This window comes from Lepeophtheirus salmonis, chromosome 6 (assembly GCF_016086655.4).
Source record: "Lepeophtheirus salmonis chromosome 6, UVic_Lsal_1.4, whole genome shotgun sequence".
NCBI lineage: Eukaryota > Metazoa > Arthropoda > Copepoda > Siphonostomatoida > Caligidae > Lepeophtheirus > Lepeophtheirus salmonis.
The window spans coordinates 8,185,020-8,211,788 of NC_052136.2; the positions used below are offsets into that span (position 1 = coordinate 8,185,020).

Sequence of the window (26,769 nt, forward strand, 5' to 3'; positions counted from 1 at the left end):
TGTGCTCCGCCATTCTTTTCTTTTCTTTTTGATACTTCCCTTCTCTTTCTCGCTTTCAAGCAATGGAAGCAGACCTGAGTGTGAAGTAGTCAAAAGGGATTTTTTTTATTCCTTAGCATAACTTGTATGTCGTGTAAGCGCCCTGTGATTTTGGAGAATAAGAAGGAGAGAGAACAAAATAATAGATTTCATGCCCCGGTTTATTCTTTTACATATTGTCTATAATATTTTTACTTGTTAGTTGAGCCTCATACATCCGCAAGTCCTTCGATCCCAAGGCTCATTTTTTATTTTTTTATTCTTATAAAAAAATTAGAGGTTATTCCATTTATTGTTGTTGTTTTTGTTATCGTTGTGGTTCATGCTGCTGTTGATTGGTTAAAATATTTTGATTTCACGAAATAAAATTAAATATATTTTTTTTTAAGTTCAAATGATTTTAAAAGTGTTTGATCTTCAGAGAATACAAAGGTAAGGAGATAAAAAAAAAGAGAGGGGGAAGTATAACGGTGTTCCTTTTCCCCAAATTATATTTTATTTTCTATTATGAATTATTTTTTTATTTTTCCTTGTCTAAGGATGACCGAAAAAGTTACTTATTAGTTAATAAGAGACGCCCTCAGTTGTTATATATGAATGTAGTATGTTTAAAAATATACCTTTGATATTTCAAGGAAGCCACAAAGGGGGATACATATATCTGACTCATTCCTTCTTTCAAACATTTATAACATTTAAAAAAAAACTAAGTTGTCCTCTTTCTCCTTTTTTAGAAAACTTGATAAATATTATTATGTAATATTATTGAACTTGATGATGATGATGTGATAGGCCTCATCTTGACAGTTTCACCACCTACGCAAATGACTCATTTGCACACCTATATCACTGGTGCGAATGAGTTATCTTTGGTGTGTGTGTTTGCTAAAAAGTCCTTCCTATCTTTGCCAATAATTTGTTAGGATCTTCATGTTATGTACATATTGAGGTCAAATTTGTTTGTTCAATAACGTGTCCTCCCTTCCTTTGGTTGGTTTTGATGACCTAGAAATAAATAATACTTTTTGTATAATCGTTACAATATTGTAGTATGTTAAAGAAGATGATTGTCTATGTATTAGGTATATTAATTATGAATGAACGAAGGGTCGTTGATTACCCAAACATTTCATACATTAAATTTTCGGACTGACATTCTTTTTTTTTTTCAGACTGAAATATCCAATGGGGGGGGAGGATATAACCTTGGGATGTGGACGGCGGCTTCCTGGACTGCCCATCCACCTAGGTACTAGCTTTAGAGCTAAATTCGACAAATATTACTATTCACAGAATATTAGGGCCAGACACCTTAGTCTAATGATTGGTGCCGGCTCTGGGAAGATTTTTTACTCTACTGGGGCAAAAAATAGGATGTTTCAGCTCATAAGGAGACCCCTGGGTTTCAGCCCAATTTAGTCCTTGTATTAATGGTAAAACTTTTTCTAATGGCACAATCACACCTCTCATAATCACGGGTTTTCTATTGAAAGGGGCTGATTGGAGTGCTATGGATTAATAGGCTCGATAAATACTACCATAAATATTGGGGGCCCAGGCTTCCTTGCCCCCTTGATGATTAAGACACTGAATATGTATGCATATTATTGAAAACAGGACCTTCATAAATAAAAATGAAGAAGTCATACTCAACCAATGCGCGATTTAATTATGATTTTTACTATTTTCAGATCATAGAGCTAACAGCAAGTTAGAACTTAAGAAATAAAGAAGCAACAAGGCACACATATCAAAATTACACATTAATAACCTTCATTAATAAATAAGTGACAGAAAAGATAATCATGGGAGGACATAGCGGATCCTGGACGCCAACTAAAAGACGGGGCCCAATTGCTGCAGAGTTTCAAGGACCCGGCCCTGCAGCACTCTCTCTACCTTCCTTATTCGGAAGTAAGACATTATTATCTATTTACGTTTTAATCATTTATAATTATGCTTTAAGTATATTTTTATTTTATTTTATTCTTTAAACAATGTTCTCTGAGAGCAAAGAGGAAATGTTATAGTTACAAAATAGGAATGTGAAAAATGCTTTGTAGTTAGAACTTAGAAGTAGTTTGTTTGTAGGTACTTAATTATGTATTTATGCATAACCTCGTGTCTCTTTTGACGTCTGTACATTTTAGGGATGTAGTTTAATATAATAGATATATAATAGACAAAAATAAGTATGAAGTACGGATTACATCTCCTTGGTTCAAAGACAAACTGTGCTAAATTGCATTTTGAAAAAGTTGAGAAATGAGAGCAGTTTTATTTCTAACTCTTAAAAACAATTTTTTACACAAATACACAAAATATTATCGTCTATTTTTATCAGTAAAAATGTTTTAAGGAACTCTTTAGAGACGCCGCCGCTAATTGCAATAAAAGTACCAAAATTCATCATTACAATTAAAGAATTATATATTGATAGCTTTATTTAAAAAAAGGTCATATTGGTGCTAAATAAAGCCCTATAAATCAAATAAAGCCGCGGAAAACTGTGATTGAGGAAAATTGCACATATTTCGTTCAAACTTTATGATGATTAAGAACAAACTATAAATTCGCTCAATATTTTGTATGACAATATCTAAATATATCCCCATAAGGAACACCTTCAAGTGTGAGTAATATGATTGCAATATAGGAGGAAAGGAGGCGGATAAATAGCTTAGGGTCTCTAATACCAAAAAGTAATTTCAAGCCTTGGGTAAGGCGTGCAAGTCTTGGTAGTGTTAAAAACTAAATGTAATCTGCCGAATCAACAAGGTGCATGTCTCTCATTCGCTAAAAAAAAATCTTATAGGGTATGTTAGTTCAAATTTTACATCTGGTTCCTTGGATGTATTGAAAGTATTTGGTGGTGGGTTTTAGCAATCCCACACTACCCCAGGGCCAATCTGAAGGCAGAGTTATTCAGCCATATTTTAAGAGGCCCTAAGCTATTTATGATGTTTGACCAAAATACAGGCAATTTTCCTAAATGGCAATTTTCTCCAGGGCAATCTACCACGTGCAATTTCCCTAGTACCCAAATAAAGACCCTTAACTACAGTTAACATTCTTAGGTATCTTAACTCATCCCAGAAATTTGAATACAACGGCTTTAATGGACTTGAATAATATGTTTATGATATATGATGGTAAAAAGTATATTAAACATAAACTCCTATTTATTGATGTTTGTTCAAGATTTTTTTTTGTTTTAACTCATAACATACCTACATGCAAGAGTTGAAAATGAAGTACATATTTCCTTACTCTTAAAATGATGAGGTAATAGCTAAGACGATGTGAAGCAGTGAAATGATGACTCAAATGTTAACATCCAATAAAAATGATCTATCAATGCATTTTTAAACAGCAAAACAAGAAATCATGTTTGTGCCTCGATCAAATAATTTATTTTGCTAATATAAATATATGTACAATGTACAACATAGAGGGATGTGTTCTTTAATTTAAAGACTATTCAGTATTGTGTAGTTTTATCCGTTCCTTCCACCAATTGAAGTCTTTCAAATAAGGAAGGGTTTTGTTAAATTAAATTTCGTATGTCTAAATTTATTATTTATAATTATTAAATTTTTTGTGATTCTATTGTCTATCGATGTTTGAAATTTTTTTCCGAAAAAGTTATATATTTATAATTATTTAATTTGTCGATTTTTTTTCCCAAAAAAAAACATTTTTCAAAAAATTTCATTTTTTGTGAACAGCCGTGCGTTTTGAAATAAAAAATCGAATCCTGCGGACGCCCCTCATAATGGTAAAAATTTGGAAGAAAATACGAATTCAGAGTATATGGATATTTAAGACTAGCTTAAAATTTATTTGTTCTTCTTCAAATATAAAAAGAAATACTCAAATTTCACAGTATTTATTCTGGACATTTCCTGGGATCAGGTATTTTAAAAAATATAAAAAATCCTCTGAACTGAGATACCCTGCTATATTGTACAATAATACAATATATATATAATTACTCATTTATTTGAAATGGCTATTAGATATACAATATGTATACATAGATATTAAAAATGGTCATATCAAATTGAATGTGAATTTTGTTCAAGAACAAGATAAGGGCATATATGTATAATATAATGACTCATGAGAAGGACTGGTTCCTCTACCCACGACATCGTCTAAATATAGTTGTATCTATGTAGTTGCCTATGTAGGCATAATGTAGATATTACTAAATGCATGAGTGAGTGAGCGGATCTTAATACCTGATCTTCCCTTCTTTTTTCTTCTTCAAAATATATTTACCTATATGCCTTTACAATACATATTTATGCCTATATGGAAGTATACATACATATTAGACGTTCACACTCCTGATTTATTGATTCAACTTATAGGCGTATGAGACTATAATATTTTGGGAGATGAATTCAACTTTGTCTGAATATTCATAACTAATTAATTCTAACACAAATTTTGGACGAAAAAAAAACAAAAACCATGTACATATTTATTCATAAAAGACAAAACTACAACTACTTTTATTTAGATCTAATATTTTTTTGATGACATTATTTTAGTAGAATAATCTTTGTTGTGATATAACTTTTTTATAAAATACTTTTCTATGATATTTAATAAAAAAACATTTATATGATAACTATTTCTTATAGAATAAACTTCCTAATTTAATTTATTTTTTAAATATATATATTAAGAAATAAAAGTCATTTCCATGATATTTTTTTATACGGAACATTTTTTGATTACTATTTTTCGTAAAAGATATCTACTTCCTATGATCCGTTTTGTTGTTTCAAGTATATTTTTTAATGACTTTCTTTATAAAAAACATTTCTTTGAAGAAATAATTTTCATACACAAAACATTTTCTATGAAATAATATTTTTTGTTATGAAAGAAATTTTCTATGAAATAATATTTTTTGTTATGAAAGACATTTTCAATATTATAACTTATTTTTTTAAATAAATCATTTGATTCCCTTTTTTATAAAAGACAAAAAAAACATTTTTTGACTTTTTTTAAATTTAAAAAAATAATAATTACTCGAATACAGCAGATCTATTTTTCTTTTTCCTCTATTCTCATAAATATGTAAAAGGCTTATAAGAACATATTTTCCATAAGGATGTGGAATATGTTGAAGTTATAATTTATCAATTATGGACTCTCTAATGCTTCATTATTATCTATTTACAAGCAATTGCTTTGTATACATTAAATGAATGAGATACTTTTGGGTTCATTTAATATGTCCCTCAAAAATATGTATATGTACATTACTTTCTGATAAGGTTCTTGTGACGGTCTTGTGGCTCATGACTCATACACTTTGTTACCTTTATTCTATCTTGTAACCTTTCCTTTTAAAATCAGTTGGTAATTAGACAATTTTTTAACAACTATGGAACTATTATATAATATCCGTTGTCGCAGATTGTTAACAGCTTAACAACAGCTAATTTGGATTCAAATAATCAGAACACAGATATGGAGAGAAGCAGAAGAATCAACGGCTGACAACAAAGTACAACATATAAGTTAGGGAGCGCAGAACCTGACAAAGACCAAAGTCATTAGTTGTTTTTTTTAAATCTAAAAATACAATTTTTGCCCTCGGATGTGTCTCTACAAAGTATTGATTTTGACTACAAAACTAATAGTTTATATATATAGTTAATATTCTTGGGCATATGAACTCGTCCATTTAGTATGAATATAAAGCATATAAATTCACCGAAAATTTGATAAAGGATGAATATTTTCTTCATTTATTTTACTTAATTACAAGATTCACTTCGTAATAAATCACCAAAGATATGGTATGGAGGCTTGGTTTTTCAAATATTTGGAAAAAAAATAAAACAAAAATATTTCACCAATTCTCCAAAATTTATTTTTTTGGAAAAAATTAAAAAATCCTCAGCTATTCTCAAAATTTGATTTAAAAAAAAATCAAATATCCACAGCTATTCAAAAAAGATCAAATATCCACAGGCTTTCAAAAAAGATCAAATATCCACAACTATTCAAAAAAATTAAATAGATTTCAAATATTAAATTGTTTTTAAAAAAATTTCAAGAGTCCGTAGGTATTCATTAAAAATTTAAAAAATCCACAGCTCTTCTAAAAAATTAAATTTTTTGGAAATGAAAAATTTTAAAATTACATTTCAAATATAAAATTAAACAAAAAATCAAATATTTTATTTTTCGGAGAAAATTTTCAAAAATCCATAGCTATTCACTGGAAGTTAGATATTTTTGGGAAAATAAATTTAAATTAAATTTTCTAGTAAAAATCAAACATTAGTTAAATTGGGCTTGAAGGATACAGCCCCTCCAACCAACCCCCAGTGGAAACTTCTGAATACTAAGTACAGAGGCATTATCTAAACTTCACCAAGGTTTAATACTCATCTCCATACATAGAACCAACTGTGATAGATAATTATGAAGATAAGTAATACTGTGACGTTTTTCCCCCCAAGAAATCGGTTATATAAAATTATTTTCGCGTTTCTTTTATTTTAAAAATATATACTTGTGCAATATATTTCTCTTAATATTAGATTCAGTTACGTAGCTACATGTGGATTATAGAGTAAAAAATATTTGTTGCATGTTCGTATGAATCCATTCGAGTGTGTAGTCATTGTTATTTGCGATTTAAATTCCTTCAATAACTTAAATTATAATCATAATATGTCAATTATCCTCATTAAAATCCATTCGTTCTTATTGTTGATTGTTTAACAAGAACTCCGGCCTATTAAGTCAAGTAGATTCATGTTCTTATTCATATAAATTAACTGTAGCGTTTACATGTCTTGAATGATAAAACTGCATTATTAATATCCTATTGTTCCAACCTCTTTTTTTATTGACCTCCTTAGTTCATAACTTAATCACATCGATTATTTTCATGGACTTTTATCAATGAAGCATTTTCCTTGGCCTTCTATATACAAAGCCTCTTTCGTGACAATATTCTTAATACTTAGACTGTCAAAATGTCATGCTAGTCTATGCATAAATTTATTTAAATGATATGAATATTGTTGGTGTATAAGTCAAAATACTAAATAATACAAATATGAATAGCAAAGAGGTTGAGTGAGTGATTACTTTATGTGTTAATGCAAACATGCATTCACGACGCATTTCCCCTCTCACGTCCTTAATTTTTTTGTATCTCACAATAAAGAAAAAAAGGCCCAAAATCAGTTGTTAGTTAGTAAATTCATTCCAACTATGAAATTAGTATTCTATAACTGTGTGGAAATTGTTCAAAGTACTTAAAAAAACTCGTTCAAACCCATCTAATCAACTTTCAAAATACTAACAAGGGAAAAGAAATAGAAAAATCAACAGTTGTAATAAAATACAGTGGTTATTTGTGTAAAAGTGTTAACTCCGTGATCCCTTCAACATCAATAATTCTAAAATATTTTTTTTTAGCTGTTCATGTCTATTTTTTGCTATATTGATTATTAGTTATTGATCGTTGATCTATTGAGATTTAATTATAAATTTATACATATCCATACTATCTTAGCCCTTAAAACTTTACTTTTTTTTTCCTCTGAAAATTTTTTTATTGTATGACAAACTATAAATAAAGTAAAAAAAAAAGATTTTTGGAAAAACATTATATAATAATTGAACAAAAATAAAGGAGGTTGCAAATGTGCAAGAAATGCCATATTTGGTACTGAATATTCATTTATATAAAATATAAAACAAAAAGAATTTGATTGACTTAGACCATAATATACAAACTTAAACAAAAAAAAAAAAAATTTTACTTGGCATGTATGAACAGAAACCACCTTATTGTTCATAAAATAACCGAATACATTTTTAAATATTTCATATGAAATGTAGGAAAACAATTGTTATATTTATTAAAGCAAAGTGCTACGCCACATTTACTGCAATGTACATGAGTCATTAAATGACATCCCAGCATCTTGCATCTTTGACTGATCAAACTTTTGAACTATAGAAACAGGAGTTTAACTAGTCAGAGATAAAAGCAACAATACAACATTATAATCATACATTTCTACGCAAGATACATCAATACTATCGAAGCTTGTAACCATCTCAGTAAAAAAACAACACCTTTATTATGTAATTTCATATCTTTTTCAGTTTTTAATTGACAGTTTGCCAACCTATTAAGCCTAACCATGCTAATTGAAAATATACCTTGTTTGGCAAGCCACACTATAAAGTTCAATGAAGTAAAGTAACGGTCAAAGTACAATTTATAACCAACATTTCTTGGAATCTTTATGCTGAACCCCACCACAATATTTGAGGATGCTTATAAATCTGGTTCATTGTCTTTTCTTCACGAAGGATTTTTTTTCTTTCCCAGAGCTCCCTCTTATGTTTTTGTTTCATATTTGAAACAAAAATGAGAATTGTTGAATATTTGCAACAAATTTCTATTTCACCGAAAATTCATCTTATTGATTCTGTTGCACATTTGTTACATAAGAAAAAAGGCCCATAAATTATTACATATAAAACAAAGTACTTAAATATTTGCATTTAAATAATTCCAATAGAATAGAGAATCATAAAATATTTTTTTCCTTATGATTATTAAGAATATTTTTTTTAAATTTAGGCTCCTGAACCAATTAAATAACTCTCTCTTACTCACTCGTGTTAGCAAAGATATTGATTACCTTTTTACCCAGTCTTTTGATGGAATATAACAATAACACCTATAGATCTGAAAATAGTTTCAGATTAACAATTTTTTTTTAATATTATATTTAATTAACGTTTTTTCGGTATGTTACATTTGTGCAAAAAAAAACTTTAAGGGTTAGACTATCACAATGATGATGTCAAAGGAAAACACTCTATATATGCAATAAAAAATCATAAATTATCATTTTATTAATTTTGGTTCTAGATTCTTTTATTTTGACACTCCACATCAATGGCAAATTAGAAAACAAATAATCTTGAACAAAAATCAAGAAAATAAGAAAAGTCCAAATTATACCAAACATACTACCAAATATTTCATAGACATATGTTTTTAGGCCAATTATATGCATTGCATTTAAATTTCTGGAATAAATTAAGATACAAAAGAATATTGCTAAGTTTAGATCCTACACTAGATTTAAAGACTGTATTTGTTCCCAATATGGTATTTCGAATAAAATCTATCAAAGTCTTATATTTTGAATGTGACGGTGAATTTTTACAGGCAAAAGAGGAATTCCGAATGATAATCAGAATAGTTCGTTGATAGAAATGGACCATTATAATTCGTTGAAGAGTACAGATGTATGTACAGGGTCGTACAGATAAACTGGGAAAATCCTCAAAGACTAATAAAAAATGAAGTAGATGAGCTAAAACCATATTTTCAATTATTTGAAAAGTATATTTAATGGAATTCATAATGAAATCCCCCTCTCTTTATAGACTCGGCCCCACAGTGTCAGAAGCTTTAACATGACCGGGTTACTTCGTGCAGATCAAGTTTTGCTATTGTACAGATAATGGTCTTCGTCAGGGCATCAATTGACGAATGATTTTTGACACAGGCTTCATAATAGACCCTTCCCCAGAGATAGAAATAGAATGCGTTCAGGTACTGGCTTTTTGCAGGCTAAAAATCTGGGTTCCAAAAGTGAGAACATTTTGTGAACAAGGCATCCTGCATATTTTTGGCCTTTATGTCTTTTCTTGTTGGAAATTCGTGTTTTATGGGGGCTGGTGCACTTTCGTTGGGATAACCCATCCATTCAGAGAATGTAAATTAAAAGTGCAGAACTAGTACTTTGTCATAACTGGATCAGGACGAGTTTGCTTGGCTCTGGCAAAGCTTCTGGCGCCGTGTGGCCGAGACTATTGTGATAATTATTCATAATGAAGTCCAGAAGTGGATTTCATTATGAATAATTAAATGAAACTTCCGAAAAATTATAAGATTTATGGTTCCAACCCATCTTGATAGATTTTTTTACCTTCACAAATATATTTTCTGTATTTAATTTATATAATATATTAAAATATTTACACATCAAATATTTTGATATTTTTGTCGTCGCCTTTTTTTAAATTAATTTTTTGCTGTCGCATGATGAGTTGATGAGGCAGTAATGATTCTCCATTTATTTCATGCCATTTTTGTAGCCCCTCTTGAAAGTCAATTGACTTTAACAAGCCCTTTGTTATGTGCCTTTTGATTCCCTTGTTCCATTACAATAAATGATATTTATGTAAGTGGTGTTTATTCAATTACATTTTTGTGTTTCAATTTCTGTTTCTGTTTATGCTTTATTTAGTCATTCCCGGAAGCAACTTTGGTAAAGATAAAAGGCATATAGTCCGAGGGGATTTGGCGTTAGTTTCATTTCATAACTCCTAAGGTATAATATAATTTTTTCTATAGCACTAAGAAAAAATTCCAAAGCTACAAGGAAGGCTCATTTTTGTTCCGTTTAATTTTAAATGTAAAAAAAGATCAAATTCTAATGCATCCAGAATTTTAATTAATTTTTTCAAAATCCTCACCACGAGCATAAATTTAACAAAAAGTGCATGCTTGTCAGGGTTAATAGAAATAAAAAGTTATACCATAACGCGTGTACGATTGATGTTTGACTTCCCCCACGCTTTTTAATATTGACATCATAGTGCATGAGTAGTTGCATGTTTTTTCAAAATCGGTCTATCTTGCACAACAAGAGGTACGATACATCAAATTGAAAGTTATATCAATTTTGACGTCATAGACTATGATTGGTTGCGTATTTTGTCAAAATTGTCATACATCAAATTAAACATTTTAACAAGCTCTATTGCATAATGGTATAACCTTGTATTTCTATTAACCTTGCATGTTCATAACTTAGAGAGAAGACATATTTACTAACAAAGAGTATCGTTATAGATTACAGTTGGTTTCCCTACTAAAAAGTTTTCCCAAGCCCATAAAAAATGTAAGAATTGTCCAAATATTTTGAAACCCCAAATTTTATAAGGAAAAAATATTCACAGATTCGTGCTTAGTACGTCAAGTACTACTACTATTGAAAAAAAATATATATATATATATTTGACTTGTTAAATAATAAGAGCATTCATTTTTTTGCAGATAATCAACCTATAAATACTTTTTTTAATTGTATGTTCACCAGAATTTTCACATTTCTATTTTTTTTCTCTATATATATACTCTATATATAGAACACTGAAAGGAATATTGTAAATCCGAAGCATTTTTTAATGTGTATGCTTTTTTTTGTAGGCAGCATGAACAGATTTTTGTATTTTTTAATGCTGTCATCATTATTCTTGAGGAGAGTACAACTAAGTTTAAAGAAATCACTAGTACATGCTCATAAATGACGGAGTGTAAAACTCAGTATTTGTATGAAAGTTATAGGTTAAAGTCCCTGTCGTGCTGGGAGTAAAATTTAGGATCGAAAAATATGTCAACTTTTGGGTTTTTTTAAACATACCGAAAAATTATACGATTTACAGCTATATCTATTACTAACAATAAATCAAAACTCTTAATTAAATATTAACATGTTAAATTCTGCAAAAGGAACAAAAAAATTGTATACATCACGGGTAAAGTCACTTTGTTTTATAGCTTAGGTTAGTAGATGAATACCTTTGAATTAACATTCTAGGTATTACAAAGGCATTTAAACTCAATTATTACACTCAAAGCATTTTGTCTCGCAGGCTAAAAACCACAATTATTATTGTTATATAAGCCGTAGAATACGATTATTACTATAAACACTTTTAACCTCTACAGGTTTGGTATTTAGAGCCTTTTATAAAATTGAATAAAGATTACAATAATGTTCCAAGGGAAAAAATAAATCGCCCATGAGTTCAATTTATCAATTATTTTGAATATGAAGCATCTACAAACATGTTTTAATCCCCTTATATCTAAATTATTAATTATTTTATTTTCAATAATAATAAACGATTCAATTTCCCCCCAAAAATATTATTGTTGTCTATATTAACGCTATCCGATTAGCTTAATATATTTAAATATCTTAATAAATATTCAAAACTAAATTGACCAAAAATCAATCAAAATCGACCTTTTTTTAAAGGTAATCTTTTTAAATTGAAAGAATATTCTACAAATTCAGCTGCGATATAGTGCACATGAAGAAAAATTAAAAAAGATATTAGCTTTTACATTGGTCCTTCAATTTAATCATTTTCTATTAATTTTAATCAAGATAAAGTAATGAATAATTCATTTGTCAAATGTTGAAATGTTTGTTTCAATTTATAATTCATTTTGTTTTCATTTAAAGTGCTCTTTCATGTCGAAATATGTTACTAAATCGTAGTAATTTTTTCCAATAACTTGATTTTTTTTAAAAGCCAACCATGTAAGGGTTGAAAGTATTTATGGTCATATTCGTGGCTTATAACTATAATAAATGTGGGTTATAGCCTGTGGAGCTGCAAGACCTTCTTTTTTTTTTTTTTTTTTGCATAGTGTTATCAATCCAATTGTAAAAATATGTCATGATAACTTGGTACCTAAATTATTTATTGATTTTTTTTACTTTATTTTATTATAGATCCAAATATAAAGCAGTCAAGCAAGTCTCGAGCACCGTCTTATACCTTTGGAAGTCGGTAAGTAAAATTTAAATGCATACTATCATGCAATAATATTGCCATACATTATAGACGGTTTCAAAAATAGATCATTGAAATAAGATCCTAAAAGGATGCTATTTTCTGATACGTTCAACTTACTTGACAACGTTCATACCCCATTGGTTCACATGAGAAAAGTGCAGATCAGGAGAAGCCTGTTCTGTACGGACGTCATAAATTATAATTGGAGTAGACGCCATCTTGAGGGCACAAAGTTGAATTATTTTCTACATAAAATAGACAATTGTCCAATAAATATTGATGAAACTTCATGAAATATAATATTTAAAAAAAAGACTTAACCTCTGCATTGAATATTAATTGATGCAAATGATAAATATTGATATTTGAATTAAATCAAAGTAGTATTTGATAAAAATGACTAAATTTGAACGTGTTTTCCTTTAGTTTTACTTTGGCATCCAATAGTTAATTAGTTTCATTAATACGTATTTATGAAGGAAAGGTTTTTATTTCTATTAAACTAGGTTGGTTAGGGCCCCAAAATGACTTATATCAATAATATCCCTCCGGGCATTTGTATTGTAGAAAACTTGTCTGATGAAACTTTTCCATAAAATAAACATAATTTAGTTTTAATTTTATTTTGATCTTGAATTTCTATAAACGTTCAAGAAATAAATGAAATATCTCTTATTTTTTTCTCTCTCTTTTTTTAATTTAGAGCCTAGTGAACAAAAAAAAAGATTTTATTTCAATGATGTATTTTAGAAACTTTATGATAACCATTTTAACCATTCATATGTTGAATAAATTTAATCATAATACAGGTACAGAAGAAAAACCACGTCAACAACTCCAGCCCCCAATTCATACAATACGTCAAGATTAAGTCAAAGAGGTAAATTAAAATTTGATTATGTCCAGAGAAGATAAAATTAGTGCATTTTTAAGCGTGCCAGGATGTAATTGTATAAGTTAGAGCCAAGATAACTTTTACAAGCAAATTTTACAAATTGTATCCTGATAATTAATAACTTAACACATGGGGTAAAAAGTCCAGTTACTTAGCTTAAACTGTATTTATTCTCATACAAGAAGTAGTGTAAAATTAAAACGCTAAAATTTTTTGATCTCATATATCCAATGATATATATTATATAAAAACCCCTTATTTTACCAATTTATATTTGAATTATTTCATTTATTTTTTTACTGATCTTAATCTCAAGCAATGTATGCCTCAAAATTTAAAGTTAAATCCGTATTTCTGCAGAAACTTGACTTGTTAAAAACAAATGGGTAATCATACTATCAAATATAAACAGATTTTTTTAAATTAATATACAACTTGGCAGATAATTGTTTTATTTACATATAAATTGCTGAAAGTTTTCTTTAACACATAAAAACAGTAAAAATAATGAAAAAATATCTCAAAAAATCAGATTTGATGCGAAAAATCTAATGAGTCTGATGAACATATAAAGTAATAATCGAGTTAAATATGGATCTAAGCATATCTTCTTCTTGTTGACTTGCAATATTTATATTTTCCTAAAAACGATCCAATGTTTTTTAGTGAAAGCAACTTTTATTTTTCTATAAAAAATAGATTAAAAGACATTAACTACTCAACCATTGAAAACCTAAACTATTCCAAAGTTTTTTTTACCCCGTTGTAAGATTCTATTTTATTCTGAAAATGAATGTAATCTAATAGATCACTTTTTAAGTGTATTATTATTTTTTTAAATTATTAATCATTGATTGTCCAAGAACTAATTACTAAATCCTATGTGTGTGTCAACACTAGTGACTGAATCCACAATTTAAAAATTGAGACAATTTGGTGGACAATATAAAAAAAAAGAAGGGTAAGATTGAGTTAATGATTTTCGCTTTCCCTTTTTGATCAAAGATAGTGTTCCTCCTTTTGTTCAACAACTATCATTATTGATGTAAATTGTGTCTCATTTGTAGATGGACATTACCAGTTTTTATGGAATTGGTACTCTGAAGAATGAATTTACTTTTCCTTAGCTAGTCCTGAGTAGTGAACTTCCCTTTATATTACATTCAGTTATGTTAAAAACCCGATTGAAAATTCGGATGTACTCATCATAGACGGGTAGTAACCTTGAGAATTTGTTGCAAAGCTATAATAATAAGTCCATGTTGGACTTAGAATAGAATTGAGGATCGACATCAGTTAGTTATGGCTAATGTAAGGGCATTGGAAAATTCCTTCTTTCCCTCCTCCGAAGTCGTCAAAGCTGGGTTTAACTGTTTTAATAAAACGTCATGACAGTTAAGCTGTTTTTCACGTAGCTCAATGGACAACGCACTCGGAAAAAATTATTTTTTTGAACTCAATGTGCGTCGGTTTGATACTCGGTCCTTCCTAGAAAAGGAAATATACTTTATGTATATGGACTTCAGAGAAGATTCCTATTTCAGATGGAGTAAATGAACTACTGTAATGTTTATTTATACTTAATCAAAGCTACTTACTCTATCTGTCCAATTAAAGGAACATAAAAAAGCTGATTTTCTCTTCCAAATTGTCAAGGTTACTTACCTTTTCTATTTGACATGCCTAAAATACATACGATTTTTATCACTAAGTATCCCTTCAACTAGACTTTAACTTTCATATGTTATGCTAAAAAAAAGGGAAATGATTCCACACATCTCAATACCCTTTAAATTAGTCAGAGGAAGGCGCACAATATTTTCAACTGATAAACCGAAAGCAAATTAACATAAAATTAAAAGAGTCTTTGACATGCAAAAAATGCCTTGCAAGGCTTCAAGCCTATCCAAAGTCTATTTTTTTACTGTCCCTATCAGAAAAAGTATTTATGCAGTTAAAAAAATATAAAACTGAAGACAATAACCAAAATGGCCCTATTTGGGCGTTAGAATGATTTAAAAAAGTACTTGAATCTCAAAATTAAATTCAAATTCAAAAAATTGGTATTCATATGAGTCGAGTTCTGATTTATATACGTGTTCGATTTAAAGAGCTTAAACGATAAATATGATTTAAATTTCATGGCATTGTGTGTATTTTAGAGCACAAACTTAATCCCGCGATTAGTGTTTGTAGAAATACTATATATTTAGTTTAAATTCTTAATAAAGGTCCTAATTTTTTATTATATAATGTTTAGGAAAGTATCATGTTGAAGGAAAAACAATAGCTCGTAGACCAAAAGATAAAATACCCGAGCTTTTACCTGATCCAGGAACGTATAACGTTGTCAAGTCTTATAAAACATATTCCGATTCATCGCCAAAATATACATTTGGAACTCGGTACAAATATGAGCATGAATTTCTTACGCCCTCTCCCATGGACTATGCCCCAGAAAAATGTGATAAATCAATGGATGGAATTCCAAAATATACATTCGGAACAAAAACCAACTACAGCCCTAAATCCTGCTCACCTGCACCTGGTACATATGATATTAAAATGCAGTATGATTCTCCAAGATATACTTTTGGCCACAAAGAAGAGACAAAACACTTGAGCTGTGCTCCAGCACCAGGATCTTATGATCCAAAAATGCTAGACACAATGATCAAACACACAATCAGAATAAAAACAAACAAAAAACAAGAGAGCTGCGCGCCTGCACCAGGTACATACGACCCACAATACAATGACCATACTCCTCATTATACTTTTGGCATGAAGTATGACCTTAAAGAGGGAAGATGTGCACCAGGTCCCGGAGAGTATGATCCAAAAGAGTGGGATAACACACCAAAGTATTCATTTGGAATAAGACCTGAAATCAAACATGGAAGTGATACACCTGCTCCAGGAGCATATGACCCAAACATTTATGAATACACCCCCCAATATACTTTTGGGCATAAACATGAAATTAAACATGGAAGCATAGCACCTGCACCTGGAACTTATAACCCTAGAGATGTGGATTCAGCCCCTAAATATACATTTGGTATGAAACCTGAGATACGACACGACAGTGTTGCTCCAGCACCTGGTACTTACGATCCTAAAGATGCAGATAACACACCAAAGTATACTTTTGGACACAAAACTGAGATAAAACATGATAGCATTGCCCCTGCACCAGGGACCTACAACCCCAAGGATACAGATAATACTCCGAAATATACATTTGGACATAAAACTGAGATTAAACAAGATAGTTTTGCACCTGCTCCTGGAACATATGACCCCAAAGACGCTGACAACGCTCCAAGATATACTTTTGGAATGAAACCTGAGATAAAACATAATACTGTTGCTCCAGCACCTGGTACTTACAATCCAAAGGATGCAGATAATACTCCAAAGTATACTTTTGGACACAAAACAGAGATAAAACAAGGTAGTATTGCACCAGCTCCTGGAACTTACGACCCTAAAGACGCTGATACTGCTCCGAAATACTCTTTCGGTCTTAAGCCTGAAATGAAACATGATAGTGTTGCCCCTGCACCTGGTACCTACGATCCAAAGGAGTTAGATAATACTCCAAAGTATACGTTTGGACACAAAACTGAGATAAAACATGGTAGTGTTGCACCAGCTCCTGGAACTTACGACCCTAAAGACGCTGATACTGCTCCGAAATACTCTTTCGGTCTTAAGCCTGAAATCAAACATGATAGTGTTGCACCTGCACCTGGTACCTACGATCCAAAGGAGGCAGATAACACTCCAAAGTATACGTTTGGACACAAAACTGAGATAAAACATGGTAGCATTGCCCCTGCACCAGGAACCTACGATCCAAAAGACGCTGACAACGCTCCAAGATATACGTTTGGAATGAAACCTGACATAAAACATGATAGTGTCGCTCCAGCACCTGGTACCTATGATCCAAAGGATGCAAACAACACTCCAAAGTATACTTTCGGACACAAAACAGAGATTAAACAAGGTAGTATTGCACCAGCTCCTGGAACATACGATCCAAAAGACGCTGACTACGCTCCAAGATATACGTTTGGAATGAAACCTGAGATAAAACATGATAGTGTCGCTCCAGCACCTGGTACCTACGATCCAAAGGAGGCAGATAATACTCCAAAATATACTTTTGGACACAAAACAGATATTAAACATGGTAGTATTGCACCAGCTCCTGGAACATACGATCCAATAGACACTGATACTGCTCCAAAATACTCTTTCGGTCTTAAAACCAAGATTAAGCATGATAGTGTGGCTCCAGCACCTGGTACATATGATCCAAAGGACGCTGATACTGCCCCAAAATATACCTTTGGTCATAAGTCTGAAATTAAACATGAGAGTATTGCACCAGCACCAGGAACCTACGATCCAAAGGACAATGATGCTGCCCCAAAATATTCCTTTGGTCTAAAGCCTGAAATCAAACATGATAGTATTGCACCAGCACCAGGAACCTACGATCCAAAAGACACTGATAATGCTCCTAAATACACATTCGGTCTTAAACCTGAAATCAAACATGACAGTATTGCACCAGCTCCTGGAACATACGATCCAAAAGATACTGATATTGCTCCTAAATACACATTCGGCCTTAAGCCTGAAATCAAACATGACAGTGTTGCACCTGCGCCTGGAACTTACGACCCTAAAGACGCTGATACTGCTCCTAAATACTCTTTCGGTCTTAAGCCTGAAATCAAGCATGATAGTGTTGCACCTGCACCTGGAACTTACGACCCTAAGGAAGCAGATAATACTCCGAAGTATACTTTTGGTCTAAAGCCTGAAATCAAACATGACAGTATTGCACCAGCTCCAGGAACCTACGACCCTAAAGACGCTGATACTGCTCCAAAATACTCTTTCGGTCTTAAACCTGAAATCAAACATGATAGTGTTGCACCAGCTCCAGGAACCTACGATCCAAAGGATAATGATGCTGCCCCAAAATATACCTTTGGTCTAAAGCCTGAAATCAAACATGATAGTGTTGCACCAGCTCCAGGAACCTACGATCCAAAGGACAATGATGCTGCCCCAAAATATTCCTTTGGTCTAAAGCCTGAAATCAAACATGATAGTGTTGCACCAGCTCCAGGAACCTACGATCCAAAGGACAATGATGCTGCCCCAAAATATTCCTTTGGTCTAAAGCCTGAAATCAAACATGATAGTGTTGCACCAGCTCCTGGAACTTACGACCCTAAAGACGCTGATACTGCTCCTAAATACACTTTTGGTCTTAAGCCTGAAATCAAACATGATAGTGTTGCACCAGCTCCAGGAACCTACGATCCAAAGGACAATGATGCTGCCCCAAAATATACCTTTGGTCTAAAGCCTGAAATCAAACATGATAGTGTTGCACCAGCTCCTGGAACTTACGACCCTAAAGACGCTGATACTGCTCCTAAATACACTTTTGGTCTTAAGCCTGAAATCAAACATGATAGTGTTGCGCCAGCTCCTGGAACCTACGATCCAAAGGACAATGATGCTGCCCCAAAATATACCTTTGGTCTAAAGCCTGAAATCAAACATGATAGTGTTGCACCAGCTCCTGGAACCTACGATCCAAAGGACAATGATGCTGCCCCAAAATACACTTTTGGTCTTAAGCCTGAAATCAAACATGATAGTGTTGCGCCAGCTCCTGGAACATACGATCCAAAAATACACTTTGGTCTTAACGCCAATAATGTTGCTCCTGAAATAAAAAGACAAATACACTTCGGTCATAAAACTGAGATTAAGCATGAAAGTGTTGCTCCTGCACCTGGCACGTATGATCTAAAGGACGCTGATGCTGCCCCTAAATATACCTTTGGTCTTAAACCTGAAATCAAACATGATAGTATTGCACCAGCTCCTGGAACCTACGATCCAAAAGACAATGATACTGCTCCTAAATACACATTCGGCCTTAAGCCTGAAATCAAACATGACAGTGTTGCACCTGCACCAGGAACTTACGACCCTAAAGACGCTGATACTGCTCCTAAATACTCTTTCGGTCTTAAACCTGAAATCAAGCATGATAGTGTTGCACCTGCACCTGGAACTTACGACCCTAAGGAAGCAGATAATACTCCGAAGTATACTTTTGGTCTAAAGCCTGAAATCAAACATGACAGTATTGCACCAGCTCCAGGAACCTACGACCCTAAAGACGCTGATACTGCTCCAAAATACTCTTTCGGTCTTAAACCTGAAATCAAACATGATAGTGTTGCACCAGCTCCAGGAACCTACGATCCAAAGGACAATGATGCTGCCCCAAAATATACCTTTGGTCTAAAGCCTGAAATCAAACATGATAGTGTTGCACCAGCTCCTGGAACTTACGACCCTAAAGACGCTGATACTGCTCCTAAATACACTTTTGGTCTTAAGCCTGAAATCAAACATGATAGTGTTGCACCAGCTCCAGGAACCTACGATCCAAAGGACAATGATGCTGCCCCAAAATATACCTTTGGTCTAAAGCCTGAAATCAAACATGATAGTGTTGCACCAGCTCCTGGAACTTACGACCCTAAAGACGCTGATACTGCTCCTAAATACACTTTTGGTCTTAAGCCTGAAATCAAACATGATAGTGTTGCGCCAGCTCCGAGCCTACGATCCAAAGAAATGCTGCCCCAAAATATACCCCTGCAAAATATTGGTCTAAAGCCTGAAATCAAACATGATAGTGTTGCACCAGCTCCAGGAACCTACGATCCAAAGGACAATGATGCTGCCCCAAAATATACCTTTGGTCTAAAGCCTGAAATCAAACATGATAGTGTTGCACCAGCTCCTGGAACTTACGACCCTAAAGACGCTGATACTGCTCCTAAATACACTTTTGGTCTTAAGCCTGAAATCAAACATGATAGTGTTGCACCAGCTCCAGGAACCTACGATCCAAAGGACAATGATGCTGCCCCAAAATATACCTTTGGTCTAAAGCCTGAAATCAAACATGATAGTGTTGCACCAGCTCCTGGAACTTACGACCCTAAAGACGCTGATACTGCTCCTAAATACACTTTTGGTCTTAAGCCTGAAATCAAACATGATAGTGTTGCGCCAGCTCCTGGAACATACGATCCAAAAGACGCCGATAATGCTCCGAAATACACTTTCGGTCATAAAACTGAGATTAAGCATGAAAGTGTTGCTCCAGCACCTGGCACGTATGATCTAAAGGACGCTGATGCTGCCCCCAAATATACCTTTGGTCTTAAACCGAAATCAAACATGATAGTATTGCACCAGCTCCTGGAACCTACGATCCAAAAGACAATGATACTGCTCCTAAATACACATTCGGCCTGAAGCCTGAAATCAAACATGACAGTGTTGCACCTGCACCAGGAACATATGATCCCAAGGATGATGATAATACCCCTAAATATACCTTCGGTATCAAAACGGAAATAATAAAGCATTGCTTCCAGGAACCTACGATCAAAGGACAATGATGCTGCCCCTGAAATCAAACATATAGTGTTGCACCAGCTTGGAACCTACGACCCTAAAGACAATGATACTGCTCCTAAATCAAACAAATGACAGTGTTGCACCTGCACCAGGAACATATGATCCCAAGGATGATGATAATACCCCTAAATATACCTTCGGTATCAAAACGGAAATAATTCATGAAAGCATTGCTCCAGCTCCAGGAACCTACGATCCAAAGGACAATGATGCTGCCCCAAAATATACCTTTGGTCTAAAGCCTGAAATAAAACATGACAGTATTGCACCTGCTCCTGGAACTTACGACCCTAAAGACCCCGATAATGCTCCTAAATACACTTTCGGTCTTAAAACTGAGATTAAGCAAGATAGTGTGGCACCTGCTCCGGGAACATATGATCCCAAGGATGGTGATAATACTCCTAAGTACACTTTCGGTATGAAACCTGAAATTAAGCATGATAGTGCTGCGCCTGCACCTGGAACTTATGATCCAAAGGACACTGATACGGCACCAAAATATAGCTTTGGTATTAAGCCTGAAATCAAACATGAAAGTATTGCACCAGCTCCGGGAACCTACGATCCAAAAGACAATGATACTACTCCTAAATACACATTTGGTCTTAAACCTGAAATTAAACATGATAGTTTTGCACCTGCACCAGGAACATATGATCCCAAGGATGATGATAATTCTCCTAAATATACATTCGGTATGAAAACGGAAATAATTCGTGAAAGCGTTGCTCCAGCTCCAGGAACCTACGATCCAAATGACACTGATACTGCTCCTAAATACACTTTTGGTCTTAAGCCTGAAATCAAACATGATCATTTTGCACCTGTGTTGCACCAGCTCCAGGAACCTGATTGCTGCCCCAAAATATACCTTTGGTCTAAAGCCTGAAATCAAACATGATAGTGTTGCACCTGCTCCTGGAACTTACGACCCTAAAGACTCTGATACTGCTCCTAAATACACATTCGGCCTTAAGCCAGAAATCAAACAGGACAGTGTCGCACCTGCACCAGGAACATATGATCCCAAGAATGATGATAATGCCCCTAAATATACCTTCGGTTTGAAAACGGAAATAATTCGTGAAAGCATTGCTCCAGCTCCAGGAACCTACGATCCAAAGGACACTGATACTGCTCCTAAATACACTTTCGGACTTAAGCCTGAAATAAAACATGACAGTATTGCACCAGCTCCTGGAACATACGATCCAAAAGACGCTGATACTGCTCCAAAATACTCTTTTGGTCTTAAAACTGAGATTAGGCGCGATAGTGTGGCACCAGCTCCGGGAACTTATGATCCAAAGGATGATGATAATTCTCCTAAATATACATTCGGTATGAAAACGGAAATAAGAGATGAAAGTATTGCACCTGCTCCTGGAACATATGATCCTAAAGATTTTGACAATACTCCTAAATATTCTTTTGGATTTAAACCAGTAATATCATCAGAAAGTGATGTGCCAGCCCCTGGTACATATTTTCCTAAACTTCCCGATGAGTCTCGGGGTGTTTCTTTTGGCATTAGACTTGAGGATCCAAATCTATTTAATGTACCCGGTCCAGGAACTTATCGTCCTGAGGATTGTTAGTATATTTTATTTATCTAAGCAGAAATGATCAACTAACTTTTGTGTTGGGTTCCTTTTGTTTTTTGATTAACATTCTTCCATAGAGTATTTATCTACAGATATTTTTCTCTGTCTTTATTATTCTAATTTTCATTTAATCATAACTATCTAGATTTGTTTAAAAGGTATATGTTTAACAATGTATTTTTGGAATGTGCTACATAATCACTTATATTCTACTATCCTTCCATATCTGTGTATGTTTTTTGTCTCTCATCAAAATGACTACATCAAATTCTAGTTATTATTTATATAATTTTTCAATGTTTTCCATCAGGCAAAGATGATGTTAAAGCTCCTTCACTTCATATGAAACCTTCTGATCCGAAACCGTTCATCACTCCATCTCCAGCAGCTTATAATCCAGAAGGTGCTATGGAAGATACACGATCAACGGCTCCCAAGTATTCTTTTGGTATAAAAGCATCTATTGATAAAGTACCAGAGGTTCCAGGCAAGTTCGAATCTCGTATTTACAAAGAACGATACTTAAACATACATTTTTACATATTCAGCCCCCAACGCTTACACAGTACCTGAACAGAGAGATAATCCTAGCTATAGTATATCTGGAAGATACAAAGAAATTAAAAGCTATGTTACTCCATCACCTGGAGCCTATGAAGTTCCCGATCCCAATCATTATAAATCCAAGGCACCTGCATATTCTTTGAGCACACGCTATGAGACACCTTTGGATTCAGCACATATTCCTGGGCCTGGTGCTTATACTCCAGAAAAGGTAAGATCCTTTTTCATTTGAAAAACTTAGTTATTGGATTACATTATCTTTAATGATTTATCTAACTAATTGATGGTTTTTACTGTATTTTTTTTTATTTTGTTAATTTCATGCTGCCTTATTTGTGTACTTTCATAAATTTAACTAATCACAATTCCATAGTTTAATAACAAAAGCCAGGATCCTCCTCAATTCAGCTTCGGTGTAAAGCATTCAAACTATATTTATGGGACTCTCCCACTTCCTGGAGAGGATAATCGTCCCCTTCCTTACTAACAAACAAAGTAGAATTAGGATATCTTCCCTCACATTACTAATGATTGTTTTCTCTTTCATATCTCAGGTTGAGGCTCTTCTAAACCAAACACCCAAGATATCATTTGGTATTCGTCATTCTCCCTATGTAGCCATGCTCAAAGGGGATAATTATGTTACTACAAAAACTGAGAGTGTTGAAGAACCTTTCCCCGTTGTGAGTGGTACAACTAGTAGTAACATCACAACAAACAATTATGTTTTGAACAGTGACTCCAACGGAGGAGGAGAGAATGACTCCAATATTACAAATACAAATTATATCATTCAATATCCCTTGGGCGAAACTAATAATGGATCCACAGTCACAACAACGAGCTATATCGTGAGAGAGCCCACTAAATACACAACTGAAACATTATCCAGTGGAAATATCATTGTTCAAAGTAACTCTCAGAACAGCTCCACAGTCAAGCGCATATCCAGTGAGATTCTTCTTAATATCAACAATCCTGCAAATTCAATTGGGGCTATTACTGAGGGCATGGATGGAAATGCTCTTGAAACTATGCAACAATCTGGTTCTTCTGTTATAAATGGAAAGGCTATACAATGCATCGACCATATTACAGAAAGGAATGTGAGCAATAAGAATGATCATGTTTCGTCTAGCGGGGGAAACGTCAGTGAGAGGACTGTAAAAACCAGTACAATCAGTAATACTAATAATAGTACAAGCAACTCTCTCTCCAAGAAAACCCTTGTCACATCCCATTCATCAACATCATCACGTATACCTCAAGCATCCCCCAGTAGTAGTACCACTAACAATAAGTCAGGTATAGGCGGTGTCATGATCCTTAAGAAAAGCCCCGAGGTTTCAACAACAACAAAAAGATATATGAATTCCAAAGGGGGGACAAGCGTGGTATCCACATCAACTTCAGGCTCTTCCAATAAGAAAGTAGCAACAACGACAACTGCATTGACTCGAGTTCATAGTGATGGTCATCGTGTACGATCTGATACCTTTACCTATACGAAGAAACCTGTTATTAAAACCACAAAAACAACCGTTACTAAAAGGGTTAAAGCTTAGACCCTACTCTATTCAGCAAAATAAATATCGTTAGTAATCATGAGGACAAAATAAAATATGTTTTTTTGTAAAATTAACAAGGCTATTTAATTTTTTCTCACTTACACAGCAAATTAGTCAGCTTATAAATATTATTTATTAATTTATGTAATTAACAGCAGTACGTACATATTATATATTCACATTTATATCCTCATTGCATTTATACATACTTACTTATTGTCATTATTCTTAGAATTAGTTTAATCCCAAAATAATTTATATATTAGATATATTATTTAATACATGTACTCTTGTAATTGATCAGCAATAAATCATAATTGTTTAACAGCTACATTTCTTTGATTTTTACAATCCCAGTCAATTCTGAGTCTAGACAGGAGTATTAGTTCTACAGCTCTGAGTGGATAAAATACAGGGGATCTACATTTATTGCGGTTTTGGGATACAAGAAAAACCCACTTTCTATCTCAACTTTTTTAATTTTAAAATGGCTAAATTATTTGTCAAAGTCCAGTTTATACTATTTTTCCTTTGTTTTTTATTATTGTTGGAGAATAAAAACATTTTATTGATCATAAACTATTTAAAATAGTAGGGCAGACAAAATTTTGTAAAATTTAATCTTACTCGGAAATTTACTTAATTTTTAATTCAGTCTTTTCAATACCGTAAAATTTAAATAATCGGAACTTAAAGATTATTTATCTTGCAACCTTTTTAATTGCAAGTTTGTACAAGGAGTAATAACCAAAAAATTTAAGTATATGCATCAAATCCAATACTCATAGGTAAATCTGGGCTGTTTGGTCAAATAAATTACTGTTTTGAGATTAGAAAAGGAAAACAATTGGTACAATTTCCCTTTTTCCTTATTTATTTATTCTTTCTCGAATTATTTTTGTGCTAACATCTACTCAAATAATATACTGTTCGCCAAGTGCCTTTGAATTTGTTCAATAAAATTAGTGAAATGCCGAAAAAAAATTATCCCTACGTTTGAATTGAAATTATTGCAGGCTATGAAATTTGGAGCCAGACGACAACAAAATATTTGTCAAATATGCCACTTTTTAACAGCCCCCTTCAGAGTCTAACGACACTTAATGTCCTCTTCCACATCGAGAAGACGACTGCATACGAACAACTTTTGACTCATGATGATTCTGACCACTTTAACAACGACCTCTTAAAGATGCTAGTTTCCTGTAATATAACTTTTTTCTGAGGTTGTCAGCAAGGATATAATCTCCAAAATTAAAGTGAAAATTGGAGATAAGGATATTTTCATAGCTGTTGATGAGAGTAAAGACAACCGGGAACGATCTATGACAGCTTTATTGACGGTTCTTCCTATGGTCGTTTCTTGAGTCGTCCATTTAATCAACATAAATACATAAAAGTTGCTAATGTTGTTAATTTTGTCGTTCAGAGTATTCAACTAACTCTTGGTTTGGAATTTGATGAAAATAAGTTAAAAGTTTTCATCAAGGATGTAGAGTCCTACTGTAAAAAAGTGGGCGAAAACCCTGAAAAGAAGCTATCCCCAATTGCAACATATTATTTGTGTAGCTCATGGACTCCATAACGTGGCTGAACTTACACGTAAAGAATTCCTAAAGACAAACGAGCTCATTTCAGAAATAAATAAAATATGTTTTTGAATGCCGGGCTAAGAAAACAGAACTTTACTGCTTCTTACCAAATTCCCTTACCTCCAGCACCTATCGTCATACGCTAGGGAACTTGGTTGGAAGCAGTATATGACTATTTCAATAACATCGAAGTAATCAGGGAATATTTAAGCAACTTTAATGAGAAAAACTAACAGTCGTTAAAGCTAAGGAGATTATAAATGATGAGTTTATTTATGAAGAATTGT

The 26,769-nt window shown here is 32.9% G+C and overlaps 1 protein-coding gene across 1 annotated transcript; it reads left to right on the forward strand.

Moving 5' to 3' along the window:
* LOC121119359 (uncharacterized) lies at positions 1–25,221 on the forward strand. The gene is given in 13 exon segments (XM_071889414.1): positions 1–471; positions 1,731–1,953; positions 12,651–12,708; positions 13,524–13,594; positions 15,870–17,914; positions 18,194–20,243; positions 20,340–20,953; positions 20,956–21,016; positions 21,235–21,978; positions 22,067–22,747; positions 23,069–23,245; positions 23,307–23,533; positions 23,877–25,221. Coding segments are annotated over 12 exon segments (7,848 nt in total). The 5' UTR covers positions 1–471; positions 1,731–1,844; the 3' UTR covers positions 24,888–25,221.
* Positions 25,222–26,769: the final 1,548 nt, after the last annotated feature.